This window comes from Ipomoea nil, unplaced genomic scaffold (genome assembly GCF_001879475.1).
Source record: "Ipomoea nil cultivar Tokyo-kokei standard unplaced genomic scaffold, Asagao_1.1 scaffold1834, whole genome shotgun sequence".
NCBI lineage: Eukaryota > Viridiplantae > Streptophyta > Magnoliopsida > Solanales > Convolvulaceae > Ipomoea > Ipomoea nil.
In genome coordinates, this window is record NW_017618262.1 from 3,268,635 (window position 1) to 3,286,659 (window position 18,025).

An 18,025-nucleotide genomic window follows, 5' to 3' on the forward strand; every position below is an offset into this window, starting at 1 on the left:
TTGTTGGAGATGCCCTTAGAACATCCTCAACAAATAAATTTTTTTCTTGATTTTTGTTAGCCACATGGATGAAGAGGGAGGGGAGAGAAAAACAATGCAAAAAAAAAAAAAAAAAAAAAAAAAAAAAAACTGAATGTTGGAGGGAAAAAAAGAGAGGAAAAATTGCAATTTTAACGTTTCGAGATGGAGCGCTAGTGCGCCTAACGTGCTTAGAAAAACTCATTTTTCTCACAAATAAAAAATTTATATTTGTAAGAACAACTCATTTTTCTCTCTCCTTTCTTCTCTTTCAATTTTCATCCACGTAAATTATATATGACCCCACAAAAAACACTCTTGTGGTTGCTCTTAGGCAAATTAAAGCCTTGAAGTTAGACGATTCCTTAATGTGTTAACCTTACAAGGTCCTTTGGTTTATGAAAAAGCTTGCAATAGCGAATTGAATGTGTGTTTTTAGTGAAACATGTCTTATGATCTTAATTAATTGACAAAAGACACAAGAAGATAAACCAACATATATAGATTACTTATAGCTAATCAACTACATTTTTTATAAGAAGTTAAACATGAAACTTTAAAGTTATCACGAGATATAACATCTAATCCTGCTAGACCAAATGTACACGCTTTAATTTAGTTGCACAGCCACCCATTAGGTCCAATTGAGTGCCTACCCTTTTCACTTTTACTCAACACTAATCATCTATTATCACTTGTTTTATATCATCTCTTCTCATGTCAAATCAGGCGGTGGAGTATTCCCAAGCGGTTGTATCGTCTTTAAAATAGGTAAAAATGATATGTGTATAGTATTTGCTGAGAATTAAATTCTTATTATATATTTTAATATATTTGTAAAAAAATAATAAATGAAAAAATCTTGCTGGTGTAATGTGGCTTAGATTTGCTTAATACATTTTTTATCCTTTATATTATTATAAAATTAAAAAAAAAAAAAAAAAAAAAACCGACACGGATTGGAGCTGTGGTGGATGATTTTTTTTTTTTTAATAAATAAAGTAGTTATATAATTGGACGACAATTATAGAACCATATATTTATTAATTTATTTGTTGTGTCCATATAATTGTCTTTTTGTGATTGTTTTAGTCGCAGCATATAAGAACTAGATATAGTTGATTCCTTTAGAGCCAAGTGCACTGGGGTTCATTGAGTGTTGTGACAGTGTGTGGGATCATCAAATATATAATGTGCAATTATGAGCTATCAATCTAATGGAGCAAAAGTGTTTTCATAAATAAGTAAAAATATGGACTATTATAAATTAGAAGTGTTGTGATATTTTGTAAATGGCAAAAACTTGTGTGAAATTATCTTACATATTCTTGTTCATGTCGGGTCAAGATCAAAAGTAATACTTATACTGAAAAATGTAATACTAATAAGGAATAAAATGTTTGTTACTTTTATATATGGGAAAATATAATACTTTTATATCTATATATATATATATATAAGTAAAATCCTCCTATGTAATTTTCCCGCTCAAACTTTTATAGTCAAATTAATGAAATATTTTATTGGTCAAATTAATAAAACTTATTTGGTAAGCAAATGTAAAATGAAAATGTTATAAAAGTTATTAATTGGTAATATTATGCAATATCAATATACCATTGTGAAATCCAGTCAATATAAATTGAAAAAAGGAAACTGATATTATTAATTGATTGAAAATATAAAAGGATTCTAATGAAAAAAGGAAACAGAAATTAGGCAAATTGATTGAAAATATAAAAAGAAATTAATTCTCACATTCTCTATCTCTACCTATAAATACAATGGATTAGTGACTAGAAAAATTATAACTCTTCCTTTTTGTAATGGGGTGAGTTATGTATTGCGTCTTTCATTTTCCAATGGCATAATTCTTAATTTATGTTCTTATTTCTTTTCTGCATCTTTTGCAAATATTGCAGGATATAAATATAGAGACAATTGAAATGGTTCTGAACAACTATTTACATGCATTAAGGAGAGTTGATGACTTCCAACACCACGTGTGCCCACGTTGTAGAAGGTACGCACAATAACTGGATAAACTACAATGATGTTAAGCATTGGCAATTACAACGAATTTATAAATTTACATGTAATATGCATTATTATTATATAATAGTTGACACTACATTTATTTTTTAAAATTATTTCTCTTTTATTTTTTTATATATTTATTTTAAAAATAATATAATTGTCTAATTGTTGTAGCAGGAAGTCACAACGAAATTGTTGGTAGTCAACTTCATCCTACACTCATTTGGAATAGAATCAATGTTGGAGTACTCCGTGTTGTTCATCTTCCAGAGGCAAGAGGTTTTGAAACAATAAACTCTATAGAGTGTGTAGTCCATGATAAAGAGGTGTTTTTTTTTTTTTTTTTTTTTTTTTTTTTTTTTTTTTTTTTTTGGTACTATGATCGTAATTTTAATAGTTTGTATTTCAAAACTTTTAGTTTATGCATATGGTTGTTTTAAAACATTTTTTTTTACACTACAAATTCATGGTACTTTTCTACATATGCATATTCTTTGAAAGAATGTGATTCAAATAATGATGGATATGTTAATAGCTCTAAAGATTGTATAGTTATTCCAACATTCAACTTCACTTATAATTTTATATTTTGTTATTGTTATGTAATAGGCATTTCTCACTTCTCAATAAGATCAAATATGTTTTTGGTTTTGAGAATTTTGGGTAATATTTACCTTAATTTACTACTACTCTGCACTATTCTTTGAAATTTTCGAAATAAAATCACACAGATTTTTATAAATCATTTACGAAATAGAATCAAATTTACGGATCGGATGTGGTTACATTTTTGCTAATTTTTTGTTAAGAGTTTTCCAATTTGTATAATTTAACAATTTAATCATTTTTAATTTATATATAACTTAATAAAGCTTATTCTATAACCAAGTATTTTGTAATATTTACAGTGTGTATATATATGTGTGTGTGTGTGACCTCAAGATCAAAATAAATTATAAAACAATTTATGTATAAAATTTTTCGCTCCTTATAATAAAATAATTCAATAAAGGTTTATATATAAGAAAATTACCCATAATATTTACCTTTTAAGTATAATTTATCAATTTAATTACTTTTTATTTGATAAAGATTATTTTCTAACCAAACAATTGGTAATATTTACGATTTATTGAACCAACCTTCATATTTCCGGTCAAATGAGTACACAAGACGAAATATGTTCATTGCGCTAAATCTTAATATTAATTGAGTTGCCAAATTGTATATTGCATAAGAATTATTCATACCATAATATGAATTGTAACCAATTTAATAAATCAAAATATTAACAAGTATGTATGGTAATATTATTTCATATGAATGTGTATATATATATATATATATATATATATATATATATATATATATATATATATAAAGTAAAATCATCCTACATCATTTTCACGTCCAAACTCGTGTACTAAATTAATTAAATATTTTATATTTTTAGTCAAATAATTAATAAATCTTATTTGGTAAGCATATGTTTAATGTAAATTAATTAAAATGTATTAATTGGTAATATTGCATAATTATGGTATTGTAAATGTATTAATTGCTAATCAATTTATAGTAACGTGAATATTATGTATGGGAATAACAGATGAAACACGGATTTAGAAAACGAAAGTGAAATTATGCAAATTAAAAAAGGAAACGTATATTACTAATGGACTGAAAATTATAAAAATCCCTAATTGACTGAATAGAAAAAGAAATGGAAAATGAAACTTATATTATTAATTTATAATTCTCACATTCTCTACCTATAAATTGGTGACAAAAAAATGGAGAGATTTTTTTTTTTTTTAACCAGAAATTTCAGTTGCTATGTTTTTTCGGATACAAATTTATAATTATAAATTTATATTAATAAATAATTAATTAAGACAAGTATAATTTATTTTATATTGTGGACACATTATTTTTAATAATTTTGGTTTAATAATATTATACCTGATAATCTTAGTATTAAATGTCATACAATAATTACCATAAACAATGTTTAACAATTGACAAATTCTATTAGGCAATAAAAATTACTATTATAAAATCTTTTGTAATATGGACACATTATTTTTAATTATTTCGATTTAATAATATTATATCTTATTTATAAAAATTTGAAGTAATACATTTAGTACTATTGAATATTGATTGACTAAAAATTATCTTAATTATTAAGGTAATTAATAGGTATTTAGCTTTAAAAAAATTCAAATATATTAATTATACATAGTAGTATGAAATCAATTAGTAGGACAGTTATATTATGTAATCTAATTAATAATTTACTTTTTAAAATTATATCCTCTTTTCAATAATTATATACATATATACTTAATGTATAATATTATTGGCATAAAATAAATTATACTTACATTAATATATAATTAATTTTTAATATTAATGGTAATTATTCTAATAATTTTCTTTCCTTCTTTCGTGTAATTATTATGATAATTTTATGATAATGTGTTTAAATATTGGAAGAGAACAAATATTAGAATTAATATAATTAATGAAATTATTTTGGTAATTGTCACAATATTTATTAATTATAATTAATATAATTATTGAAACAAAAAAATATAATATTTCTTCCCTAAAAATATTTGTGACAATTTCATTAAGTTATAATTAATAAAATATGAAATATAATTAAAGAAATGAAAGTATAAAATTAACAAAACATGAATATTTATAATTTTACATACAATTATACACTATAATAATCATACAATATTTAAATGCTACATTTTAAATTTCTAAATGTAATTTTTTTAATTATAAATCTATCAATATAAATTATAATTATTGAAATTATATTATAGAATTTTTCTATATACATATTAATAAATATTATGTGTATATACAATGTATTATACAATCATATAAGGAAATGCGTCCGATTAGAGTTTAAATTTATTCATACAAAATTTAGAATTTACATTTTTTTTATTGATTTCGAAGTACAATTCTCTTAGTTAGTATTCATATTTTTAGAATTATAATATATATGAAATACAATTAGGAATAAATAAACTTAATTATGTGAATTTTTCAATAAATTTATCTAAATATGTACATGATTAGAGATTATATTAACCATACAAAATTTAAATTTAAATTTTGTATGTTATGAAAATAGATACTTGACCAAATATATAAAAATCCAACTATATTATTATATTGTACATTATAATATATTTTCATTGTTTTCTATTTTTAATTTTAAATTCATAAAAAAAAAAAAAAAAAAAAAAAACCGTGCAACGCACGGGTAAAACACAATCGTTATACCCTGCACCACGACGCGCGCAGCACTGTGCGTCCCGCGCCTCCCAAAACGACGTTGTTTTGGGAGGCGCGGAAGGGGGTTGACGTTATTATGTGTATTTGTTTATATCATTATGTGTATTTATTTATACAATTATATGTATTTTTTTATACAGTTATGTATTGCATCAGGACGCACGATGCAATGCGCACCCTGGTGCATGATATAAATTGCCGGTAAAACACTATATTTTTAAAAATACAATTTGATAAATATCATAAATTAATTAGTACAATATCATTTCTGTTTATAATAATTAAAGAAAAAATAAATAATTCAAATATGTGAACCAATGATTTCAAAATAAAATTAATATATAGTTACAAATAAATATAGCATTATTAGATGTACTTTAATTAGTTTTAATTTTCTTAATGAAATGACTTTTCTTTATCAATTTTTTATGGTAGACTAAGGGAGTGTGTGGGTTGCTGGAAAAATATTTTAAAAATAAAAATACTTACTAATAAAAAATAATTTTAAAATATGTTTTAACCCCTCATAACATGTGTAAATCTTATATTTTTTAAAAAATACAATTTGATAAATATCATAAATTAATTAGTATAGTATCATTTTTGTTTATAATAATTAACGAAAAAATAAATAATTCAAATATGTGAACCAATGATTTCAAAATGAAATTAATATACAGTTACAAATAAATATAGCATGATTAGATTTAATTTAATTAGTTTTAATTTTCTTAATGAAATGACTTTTCTTTATCCATAGTGTTTGGATTGCTGGAAAATCTATAATCTATAATATAATTAAAAACAAAATTCTATTTACTTGATTTCCCGCTCAAACAATAGTAAATAGTAAAGGTAAATTAAAAAACGAACAGAAATATTTCACAATAATTCTCTACATCATCATCAATTAAAAATGGAACAAAAATGAGGTAAATTGGAAAATAAATAAATATTAATAATTGACTGAAAATTAAAAATGAAAAAAAGAAACAGAAATTAGGTTAAGTGGAAAAGAAATGAATATTAATAATTAACTGAAAATTAAAAATGATCCATAATTGACTAAAATTGAAAAGAAAATTGTCAGATTATTACATTTTAATTTTCACAATAATATTACATAGTAGAATAAATCAAAACACAATTATATCATAAATCTTTCACAATTTTAAGCAATGGAACAGAAATTAAAAATGGAACGAAAATATTTCAATAATAATATTCTACATCATCAAGTAAAGGTAAATAAAAAATGAAAAGAAAATATTTCAATAATAATATTCTACACCATCAATAGTAAAGACATATTTTAAACAACAGTAAAGGTAAACTAAAAATGGAACGGAAATATTTCAATAAAAATATTCTACATCATCAATTAAAAATGGTTCGGATAGGTAAAAATATCACTGCATCTGATATTCTAATTGACCAATTGACTGAGAATAAAAAGAATAATTGCCTGAAAATGGATCTGATATTACTAATTGACTGAAATTATAAAAGGAAATGAATATTAATAATTGACTACAAATAAAAAATGATCCATAATTGAAATGAAAAAATAAATTGACAGATCATTGCATTTTAATTAAAAAATGAAACAGAAATTAAAAATTGGACGGAAATATTTCAATAATAATATTCTACATCATCAATAGTAAATACATATTTTAAACAATAGTAAAAGTAAATTAAAAATACAAAGAAAATATTTCAATAAAAATATTCTACATCATCAATTAAAACTGGAACAGAAATTAGGTAAAAATATCAATACATATAATATTCTAATTGACTAATTGACTAAAAATAAAAAAGAATAATTGGCTGAAAATGAATTTGATATTACTAATTGACTAAAAATATAAAAGGATTACTAATTGACTGAAATTCTACCATTTTATATTTTTACCCGAGTCACTCATCCTTTGGGACTAAAAGTGTTAGCTCTAGACAAAGATAGACAAGATTGTGTTGTTACTATCAATGTTGTCTACAAAGAGGTTTCAATAGTATGTAAATACAATCTGTGATATTATGTTTTTTTAAATGGCAAAATTGCTATATATCTAGACAAAAAATATATTTTCCATACAAATAAATTAGGATATCAATTCATTTTTATAACTGAGTTGCTAGAGAACGAGCACATTTGATTAATTTATAAAAGTACTGAACAATGATAAATAAAATCTCCAAAGTTACAGCACCGCATGTGTACATTTACATATTAGCTATTAATTTGAGCAATTAATAACATAAAAACACATAAATGATCCAAACCATACTTTCAATTGCACTATATAATCTTTGATGTTCTAATTTAAATAATTATATATCGATCCAAATATTCTTAGTATATTACAACAAATTCATTCCGTGCATCGCACGGGCGCAAATACTAGTTTTGATTTAAAAGTATTATATTTTTTCCATATAAGTAACAAACACTTGCCAACATTACTTATAAAGGAAAAATATAATACTTTTAATATAAAAAAAATGTAATACTTTTACATTTTACAATTATCCTTAAAATATTACATTTTCTCCTATAAGTAACAAACATCTTTTATTTATTCTTAATTAGTATTACATTAGTATTGCATTTTTATATTGATTCGACCCAACCTACCTCACAGAGAAAGGTATATGAGACAGTCTCACACAAGTGTGACCCTTTATAAATCAAAGAACAATTGTCATAGTTTCATGCATAATGTGTAGCATAGAGCCATAGAGTTCAATTCTTGATGGAGTCTCTCGATCAAGAGCTAATATTGTGAGTATTCCGACCTCAAGCATGGGCGGACCTAGTATGGGGCAGCTGCCCCCACTCACCCTACCCCACTCCATATATAATTCTTGTATGTATATATGTATATATAGTACATGATTTATTATAAGTACAGAAAAATAGAGAATGGTTAACAATAGAGGCGTTAGATTAGTTCGCAAAAAGGATGCATTTTATCTTGAGAAAGGACATAGGTTTGAATCCTTCAACACACGATTGGCTTTCTCTTTCACTATTATTAAGTGCAAAATATTAGTATGGTTTCAACTTTCAACACAGTTTTTTTTTTTCCACTATTATTAATTATTAATACTTAATAAGTATAAAATATTAATAATGAGTCTATAATATTAATAATGAGTCTATTATATAAAATCTTTTTTTTTTGTTTATTAATAATGAGATGTATGATTTATAATGTGTTTTTTATTCAAATTATTTTATCAAGTTAATTATGTTTCATATTTTGTTATGAATATTTTTATAAAGTTTTGATGTGTTTTATTTTTCGTTCATATCTAACAATATTTATATCTATACTTCTTAAGTGTTTCATATATTTTTTTAACTATCTCTTTTATTTTAATGTTTCGCCCCCATTGGAGAAAATTTTTGGATCCTGACCTCAAGGGTGACATCATGACTGGTACTTATATTTCTAGGGTGTAAATTCAATAAATCTTTAGTTTTTTTTTTGAAAGCCAAATGAATCAGATTGCATTAGCCACAAGGGGCAGAATAAAAGAAGGAGGAACATCCCTCCAGAATAACCGTCCTGCCAGAGCAGATACATGTTTAGATAAGGAGTGCGCCACATGATTGGCCTCCCTACTAACAAATAAAACCTGAGAACCGGGTAAAGCATTAAACAAACGAACACAAGATAAAAGAATGAAACCAAAATAGTTGCGAAACGAACTAGCATTTCTAAGACTTGAAACCAAAACTGCTGAGTCGGTGTAGATTTTACCACCTGAGTACCCGTTATCCTTTAACCAAGAGAGGGCTTCACACATTGCCATAGCTTCTGCCAAGATGGGGTCATATGGGCACGGCAAAGGGCCATTAGCCGCTGCCACAAAGGAAGAATTGGCATCCAATACTACAAAGCCAAATGCGGCAGAGCGTTGGGGGCCGTGGAACCCGGCATCAACAAAGCACCGGAATGAGGCCGCTGAAGTCTCACCATGTGCATGAAACGACACTGCCCGGGTGGTGCTCTCCCCATAATTCCGTTGTTGACTTTCCACCCAAAAAGTCCAAATCGCAAGGTAACGCCGAATGAGCATTGTTGGCAGTGGCACGGCAGATTCCCATACTGCCGAATTCCTGGCAGTCCAAATACTATGGAGTATGCCACATATTTTCCTTTGTAGCTCACGTGTAAAACCAGCTGTACCACCAAGCCATTCCTCCGTCCACTGCAAGAAATTCCTGTTGGCAAAAGGAGGAAAAGTTGCCAAACATTAATAGCACAAGGGCACAAGCAGAATATATGCATGACACACTCCTCAACTAAGCCACACAATGGACAGACATTTATAATGTCAACCCTCCTAATCATCAAATTATTCAGAGAGGGCAATATATTCGAAAGGGCTCTCCATAGAAAGACCTTCCATTTGGGGGGAACCTGTAGCTTCCAAACATTATTCCATACGAGTGCCGGGTTCAGATTCAAAAATCCTAACCTTTTATAACCATCCTTAACTGAATAACAACCCCTTATATTCCCTTCCCAGTACCATATATCCTCATAATCCATACACACAGGCAATCGCAAAAATTGAATAAATCTTTAGTTAAGTTAAATAAAATTCAATCGTTTTTTTTTAAACTAAATTTATTCTATAAATAAAAAGAACAGCCATTTCTTTCCCCAGCTAGTGTTTGAAAAGTTTTCTCTATGTAAGACCTAAGAAGTTGAGAGCTGCCTATCAAATTTTCAATGGCAAATTATTGTGTGGACCATAGTTCAAAAATATCGTTGTGAATATTATTAGTAAAAATAATGTACATTGTGTTAGAATAATGTACATTACGTGTTAGAATAATACTTCGTAAAACATTTGGGATAATATAATGCACATTATGTTTTTAAATAATGTACATTATGAATGATAAAAATGTATGTTACAGCTGGACGTGCAAAAAAATAAAATTAAATAAAATGATGTCGTTTCTGAACCGTAGTTCACACAGCTGTGTGGAACACGGTCCACACAATAACTATTGATTTTCTAGGCCTTACAAAAGGGCAGTGAAATCCATACAGACAGAAGCCCAATCTTATGACTTTACAAGTTATATACTTGGGCTTGATCTAGAATTATGGACTGAAATAATACCCAAAAAAAAAAAAAAAAAAAAAAAAAAATTGTAATCAAAGATTTGGTAAATTATGGTCCACACAATGCTGTATAAACCATAACAAAATTACATTTTTAATATATTAGAAAATCATTACTGATGCTGTTATAACAAGCTGTTCTTCTTCTGAGTTCACAAGAATGTGACAGCAGAAACCAGGATGTACTAAGAAGCACTAACACAAACCAGAATGCTGAAACCAGAGAAGATCTCAATCTGCTCTTCTCATTTTGATATTAATGGGAATCTCTTTGTAGGACTGAACCTTCTCAGCTGCTCTCCTCAATGGCCTTCCAATACAAGTTCTGTTTGATACAACTTGACCTACAACTCCACAACCATCTTTTTCATTGCTTGCTTCTTCATTGGCACAACAAGAATGCAAAGGAGGAGGATTTGGATCATCGACGATTTCCAACTCAAACAAGTCCTCAACTGGTTCCTGTTTCTGCTGCTGCTGTATTCGAGAACTAGCTGACTGCCTCCTTAAACGACGCCTGATTCAATCATCCCTTATTTACTCCAATTGTCCATAATAAGAAAGATAAAATGCAATAAACACAATATTTTTTCGAGTACTACTAATATAAGCATGGACTAGATTACGAAACTAAATGAAACTAACCGTTTTTCAGCAGCTTCTTCTTTTGCAGCTTCTGGTGAGGCAGTTGAATGGCTCATAGCTGAAAAGGTCATGCCTTTAAGGTTCAGAATTTAGAGACAATATATATATAACTAGAATCATTGTAGTCAGCAAGAAATATTACATCGACATCTTCTGGCACGAATCCGCCTGTTGCTTTTACTCGGTTTGCTCTCTGCATTTGGTAGGGAGTTCCCTACTGCAGCTTCCCCATCCTAGATACAAGACAATGGTTAACAGAAGTGGCAAAAGTGAATAGTTTTGCACAACGAACTAGTCTTTCGAGCCGACATACCTTCCTCTCCTCATTCATAGTATTACTGATACTTTCTTGTTCCTGCAATAACACATTACACTTTGGTCTCATTACATATCAGTGATTACCCAAGTAAGCATTTGTAGTGAAAAGCATAAAGAAGCTAAAGCTTTACCTTTACTTCCAGATTCTTTGCTTTGGAAAGAGCTTCCTTGCAAGCAATCTCATGTTGAAGAGACTTTAACTGAGTTGAGCAACAGAAATTAGAAAGGAACAACAGAAAAGGCCAGGCTGCCTAGATAATCAAAACTAAATAAAATTGTTTATTCCCATTTCAAAAAAGCTTTTACCTTTTCTTTATTCAAGTTGAGCTCCTGCAAGTAAAATATTTCACACAAATCATCAACAAGATTGTGGTTATTTAAGACATAATTTCAGAAATGAGTTGACAACTACAAGTGTGCAAAAACCAACCGCCAGCATATGACTGTTTGATTGAGCAAGATGCCAGTTCTGCAGCTGCATTTTCTGAAGATTAACCCTCAGTTTCCTAAGTTCATTTGCGCTCAATTCTATTATCTTTCTGTAAATGAAGTTCAAGAATTTGGTTTTAAAAGAACAATCGAAAGAAAGAATACGAATTTTTAAAGAGAAATGAACATAGAGAGCGTACTTTTTGTCTTGAATGAGTTTCACCAATGCCATGTTTTCCTATTTCAAGCACCCAGAACAAGAAAGAATCAATTAATTTTCATTCAATCATTACTATTGATGTTGAATTGAAGAAAATAGAGTAGAAAGGTAGTACCTTGACAAGATAATCGACGTAGTCCTTAGTCGAAGAAGCATCATTTTTGACATGGATAGGGGATTTGGGTTGCGGCAGAGAGTTTGTGATGTCTGAGAGCCTCTTACTCACAATGCTTCCAAAAGACGACCGTTTTGCCATTTTGTCTCCTTTCATTCTGCTAATCACATTCAATGCCCAGATTCAAGAAGCCTAAATAAATCGGTTCAGTTCATCTACAAAAGAATCAACTTTCTAACCCCGTAAATGTTTACCCAGAGCAAAGAAAATTAAGAATAATCTATAATTTAAGCGTATAATTCCTTGTTTTTGTGTTTCTCTTCTTCTTCTTCTTTGTGGGTGTGGGTGGGGAGCGGCGAACAAGGTAGAAGATAAAATTAAAGGCAGCAAAAGCCAAAAGGGGGAAAAATGTAAATGCCAGATGCCAAAAGAGGAATACAACTATACAAGAGAGGCTAAAGAGATGGTCATTAGGTTCGGATGTCCAACGGCTATCCAAACCGAAGCAAATGAATGAAGGCTGCCCAGTATCCCAGCCTGATTTTCAAATTTCATAGCCGTTTAGGCCTAACTCTTGTCATTTGGCTTTTCCAAAATTATTCTACCACCTACTTCCCTTTTTCTTTCTATCAGTTTTGTTCAATTAATTAAATTAATACAAACGGATAACAAGAACATATACTATTGACGAATCGCGTTCGGGTGCGAATGACACGCCAAAGTGTGAAAATGTAAATCAATTAGTGCGTGTCATGTGTTCAGATCTGGGTGCACATATTGTTATAATTAGGTGCACTTAGGTGAAAGTAGGTGCTATTAGATGCACCTAGGTGAAAGTAGGTGCACCTGATCAATGAATGTTAACCACGCAAAATTACATGCACTTGTAGGTGAAAGTAAGTGGGGTGAAAGTAGGTGGGGTGAAAGTAAAGGCAAAATTACATACACTTGTAAGTGAAAATATGTGCACTTATAGATGACAATAGGACACGTGGCGCGCATTGATTGGGTCACATTCTACACCTGGGCAGCCAATCGCACGAGATCGCACCCCTACTATTGACTAATTAATGTTTCAAAGGTAGTAGTACTTGAGAGATAATATTTTTATAAGTTCACTCATCAATTATTATTCTTGAGAGATAATATAACATTTGTTACATATATATATACACACACATTTGTCCTACACAAGAGTCAAGACAATCATATTGTTAAATTTATATATTTCAATTGTGACAATAAATATTCTTCTGTTAAAAAATATACTCTTTAAACTTGATATTATAAGGTTGTTTCTGATACATGATAATATTTTTTTTAACATTACAATATACATCAAGCCTTGTCAGGTTGGTTCTACAAAATATTGATTTTCCGTCAAAAACTCAAAAACTAAGGGAAATACAAATTTCTGCATTCAATTCCCATTTTCATTTCCATTTCCGATGGAAGTTGCAAAACAAAAGGAGAAATCTGTGAATAACCCAACCATCTGGTACTTGGAAGGCAGAGTTATGCTTTTCTGGCATTGCCTTGAGAAAGATATGAAGCCTTACTCCTCACCTGCAAAATTGAAGCACCCCGTGTCATCATCAAGGAGTCTAGCCAATCCAACATTCAAGAAAAGGGTGCCTTAGCGATCTACCTTTAAAGCATAAGACCTCAAATCCGTGCTGCTGATTTGGCAGGTGCAGTTGCGCAGACATACTCCCCACTTCTCAATTACTTCTGGATTGTCTTTTAGCATTGGGTCACAGAAAACCCAGTTTTCTACCAATATCAGGTATATATACATTTTCTGAAGATCAAAAGTCTCATCTCTCAGATTAATAGAAATTATAGATTTTAAGATCCCTTCTGCATCAAAGACCTACAAGGAAGTTGCATAAATGTACAATCAGAATTTGTTATCACCCTACAAGAAAGCAACATCATCATGCTGTTCACCATGCAATCTATAACTCACAAAAGCTTAGCAATGTTTTGGCTCAGTTGAGATGACAGTTTCTCATTACTTCATGCTTCACTGTTACACCTTATTCTTATGACAATTCTATTTTAAAAAAGTAAAGCTTACTGAACGTGACAACAAAGACTAAATAATAAAATGACAATTAGCAAAAAAAACTAGCAAGATAAAACTAAGTACCTTGCTATCAAAACATGCTACAAGAAACTCATAGGCTACTGCACTTTTCAAACACTTACTACGAGCATCAAGCACTGAAATGCTATCCACAGCTCTCAAGCAAGAGATATCAGTAGCCAGCCTGCAATTAAGCAAAGATGTAATGGAAAAAGGAAAGGAAAGGAAAAGAAGGCCAAAAGGGGGAAAAGGAATCTTCTTTGATTAGTAGAGTAGTAATATGGGCGAGCAAGAGATAGATTATCACCAAATACAAATTTCACATTCAAACAAACCATAACTAGTAACAAAAGAATGAAGCACTTGGACAGAATGTATGGAGTAGAAAACTACACAAAAAGCAAACCTGCAGGTGAGGGACTTGGCTATTTTGACACAGCTGACATCAAATTCACTGTCACTAAAGAAACTAATAAGCGAGTGAAGACACTCATCCAAGATTAGGGAGAGGCCAAGAAGTTGTCGATCCATAAACATGCAGATTATCACTACTATCAGGTCTTCTACCTCTTCAGTTGAGAAGACTGAACACGTGTTCCTGCATTAACAAAAACAGAATATCACATGCTAATTCAACCTTAAAATTTTAACAGTTTGATCAATACTTGAATTTTTCATTAAATACCTTATAACAAATAATATTCAAATTTAAATTTAACCAGTTCGGATCAATAAAATTGTTCAGACTGCCAGAAATACAAATATAGCAGCAAGTGCTTAAATTTTTCATTACATACCTTACTTGGCAAATAACAGAAACAAACTTTATCCAAGACCTTATATTTTGTGGTGGACCAGAAGAATCAGAATCTGTGGAGGACAAAAACAATTTATGACAAACCATTTAAGAATACAATATACATAATTTTATTTTGAAAGAATTGGAGTATCTAGATATTTCTATTGACACCAGATCACTTGGGGATAAATCGAACCAGATATTCCACCTTGGCCAACTTGGGTGCAGGATATTGACTACCTACTAAACAAGAAAATCAATTGAAAATGTAGTCACTTACCTAAATGGTCAAGTTCCATGGATGATGATGCCTTTGAAGGTGCATCCAATAGAAAGCCATATACATCAAGGGCACTTATTAGTTCTGAATAGCCTGGTAACCATTCGATTTCAAAGTTGTGTAGGTCAATCTGATTAAGAAAATGCTAGATATAAGGCAACCATGGAATCACCAAAAATATATCTGACAATTAAATTTTCAAACAAGTGTCTATATTTCAGAGATTGAACAACCTCACTTTTAGACGAGAGAATGTGACACCAAAAGCTGCATGCGGCAGCTCCTAACTGTTGTTGTGGTGAATATAACACTGCCATGGAAAGATATATAGTGATAATTTGTCATTCCATAAAATTAGAATAAAGTTGCACTTACACATATTAAAACTCCATTTTGCAATGGATCTTTCAAGTCGACCATGAGAGCTGATTAATTTCAAAAGCCAGCCATGTACCAGTAACCCCTCAAGGAAACTCTGATGACCTAAATCATCATAAATGAACAACTGTCATATTCAATTGATTCTTAAAATTTACGAAAAAAAAGATTGTGCTAGAAATGTATGAAAATGAAAAAAGAACCACAACTAAAACAAAAGCAAAAAATTAGACCTTCATCTGTTTTGAGTTCTACCAATGAATTAAGGTCATGTTTCAGGAAAGATTGCAGAAACCTGCACCTCGTTAGCTCAGGGAAATCCAGTTTTGGCAAAGTTTTCTACAAGTTATATGGAAGACAGATATATCAGCATCCATCAAGCCTGACATAGAAATGAATGGTAAAATGATTTACAGAATCAGTGTCAAACTATTGCTCATAAGTTATTAAACCTGACATCCAAACACTTGAAGACCCCACAAAGACATTTCATCATCAGCCTTTATTTGATTCATCTATAAAATAGGGAGAATAATCAGTATTGATGTGTGTAAGATGTTATTATATGATAATAACATCAGGTTAAAAAACACTTGTGGGGGTGAAAGATGTTTGCCTTCTCTTGGAACTCGTTAACACATATATGAAATGTCGCTTCTCTTTCATCAATATCATCATCAGAATCAAAGGCCTTTTGGACCTTCGACCGTTTAGTAACCTTTTTATCCTCCTTGTAGAAGTCATTTAACAGGTCATCTAAACCTATAACCTTTTTCCTGAAAATTTTAAAGAAACAAAAATGATCATTTGAAGGCAGTCACTTGATAAGAAATACTTATTATTTTTGCACATATTAAAACCCATATGTTTCTCATGTGTAGCTACTTGAGAGAGTTACGTGAATAAAGAACAGTGGCATAGGAGCTAATGTATTATTACACTAAGAAATGTCAGGTGTGGATAAAGTCTGTTCTTTGAATCATACAAGCATTCATGTATACAGATAAACGTGCAAATTGCACACACATTCACTTTATGAACTTTTATAACATGTATACTAGTGCTAATCGGTATAGATGTTTCAGCAATTGAAGTGAGAACAAAACACATAAATCCTCTATGCGGCTTCATTGTACTACAAAACTAAGCGATGATTAAATAATTAGGGGTCAGTAGTCAGTAAAACCTTTAAGAAGATTAGTTATGGAGTAATTTAATACAATAAATAAATAACCCTAGATAAACAAGTCATTCATAACTTCTATATTCTGCGTTAAAATTGGGGGAAAATACGAGAAATAGAGAAAATTTCAAGGTTTTTACTTTTTATTGTAAACCGCTGGCTCTTCGAACTCGAAGTCCAGAGGTTCGTCAGTGTCCGTTGTCATCTTCGTGTATTTCTCCTAGTAACAACAGATTAAAAGCAGACGCAAACGTGCAGAAAGCTCTTCACTTTGTATTTGAGTGTATCACTGTATGAGTATGAGAGGGAGAGGGGAAGAGAGGTCTGAATGAGAGAGAGAGAGAGAGAGAGAGAGAGGTCTGAATTAAAAGAATGAGAGTGAGAAGAAGCGGCAAAATGAGAAAGTTGGCTGTGCTTTTCGTTGGGGTTTGCCCGGGAAATCTTTCGTCACGTTCTGATTTTATCGATTGAACTTCCCCAGTAATACCAGTATGGATGCAATTGTTACGTAGCGAAAATAAATAAAAATAGAGCTCATTTAATAATGTATATTGTCAAATTAAATTGTAGTATAATTAAAATGATACTTTAATGTTGTTATAATGAAATTAAAATCTAAAGTAATACAATAACTTATATTGTCAAATGAATTTGGAGTGTAATTAAAATAATATTTTAGCATTACTATAATTTACTTAGTGTATGTGAAAAATAAAACTACAAAATAAAGTTCATTCAATAATGTACATTGTTAAATGAAACTGTAGTATAATTAAAATGATACTTTGATATTGTTATAATGAAATTAGTGTGTAAAAAATGAAACTGAAAACATAGTAATATTGTGAAATAAAACTGAAGTGTAATTACAATGATACTTACTGCAACACTGTTACCTACATTAACCATGATCCACAAGAAAATTTGCAGTACGGATGTTAGCCCAACTTTTGGTTTGTCTTAACGATATAAGGTTGAGTAATGTTTCAAGCCAATAAGGCAATAAGAGGGGTAATTATCTTTTTTTTTTTTAATATAAACTT

General features: G+C 29.6%; 2 protein-coding genes across 2 annotated transcripts; both read right to left on the minus strand.

Annotated features, from left to right (window-relative positions):
* Positions 1–10,624: 10,624 nt before the first annotated feature.
* LOC109193038 (shugoshin-1-like) lies at positions 10,625–12,685 on the minus strand. The gene is made up of 9 exons (XM_019343813.1): positions 12,254–12,685; positions 12,119–12,156; positions 11,920–12,028; positions 11,796–11,819; positions 11,621–11,689; positions 11,485–11,526; positions 11,314–11,404; positions 11,172–11,229; positions 10,625–11,043 (listed from the first exon to the last, which is right to left on the minus strand). The coding sequence occupies exons 1-9, from the start codon at positions 12,407–12,409 to the stop codon at positions 10,758–10,760; spliced, it is 873 nt and encodes a 290-aa protein (XP_019199358.1). The 5' UTR covers positions 12,410–12,685; the 3' UTR covers positions 10,625–10,757.
* An 832-nt stretch (positions 12,686–13,517) lies between these two features.
* On the minus strand, positions 13,518–17,454 carry LOC109193036. The gene is made up of 12 exons (XM_019343810.1): positions 17,123–17,454; positions 16,416–16,575; positions 16,252–16,314; positions 16,033–16,138; positions 15,797–15,904; positions 15,655–15,731; positions 15,422–15,551; positions 15,140–15,212; positions 14,749–14,940; positions 14,406–14,526; positions 13,902–14,126; positions 13,518–13,819 (listed from the first exon to the last, which is right to left on the minus strand). Exons 1-12 carry the CDS (start codon positions 17,185–17,187, stop codon positions 13,769–13,771), a joined length of 1,371 nt encoding a protein of 456 aa, XP_019199355.1. The 5' UTR covers positions 17,188–17,454; the 3' UTR covers positions 13,518–13,768.
* Positions 17,455–18,025: the final 571 nt, after the last annotated feature.

Coding starts and splice junctions, on each gene's coding strand:
- LOC109193038 (XM_019343813.1), bottom strand. CDS start 12,409: ATGAAAGGAGACAAAATGGCAAAACGGTCGTCTTTTGGAAGCATTGTG. Junction 11,690..11,795: donor TCAACTTGAATAAAGAAAAG/GTAAAAGCTTTT, acceptor TGCTCAACTCAG/TTAAAGTCTCTTCAACATGA. Junction 11,405..11,484: donor CTATGAATGAGGAGAGGAAG/GTATGTCGGCTC, acceptor TCTTGTATCTAG/GATGGGGAAGCTGCAGTAGG.
- LOC109193036 (XM_019343810.1), bottom strand. CDS start 17,187: ATGACAACGGACACTGACGAACCTCTGGACTTCGAGTTCGAAGAGCCA. Junction 16,139..16,251: donor TTCAAGTGTTTGGATGTCAG/GTTTAATAACTT, acceptor TATAACTTGTAG/AAAACTTTGCCAAAACTGGA. Junction 14,941..15,139: donor TCTGTTATTTGCCAAGTAAG/GTATGTAATGAA, acceptor TTGTTAATGCAG/GAACACGTGTTCAGTCTTCT.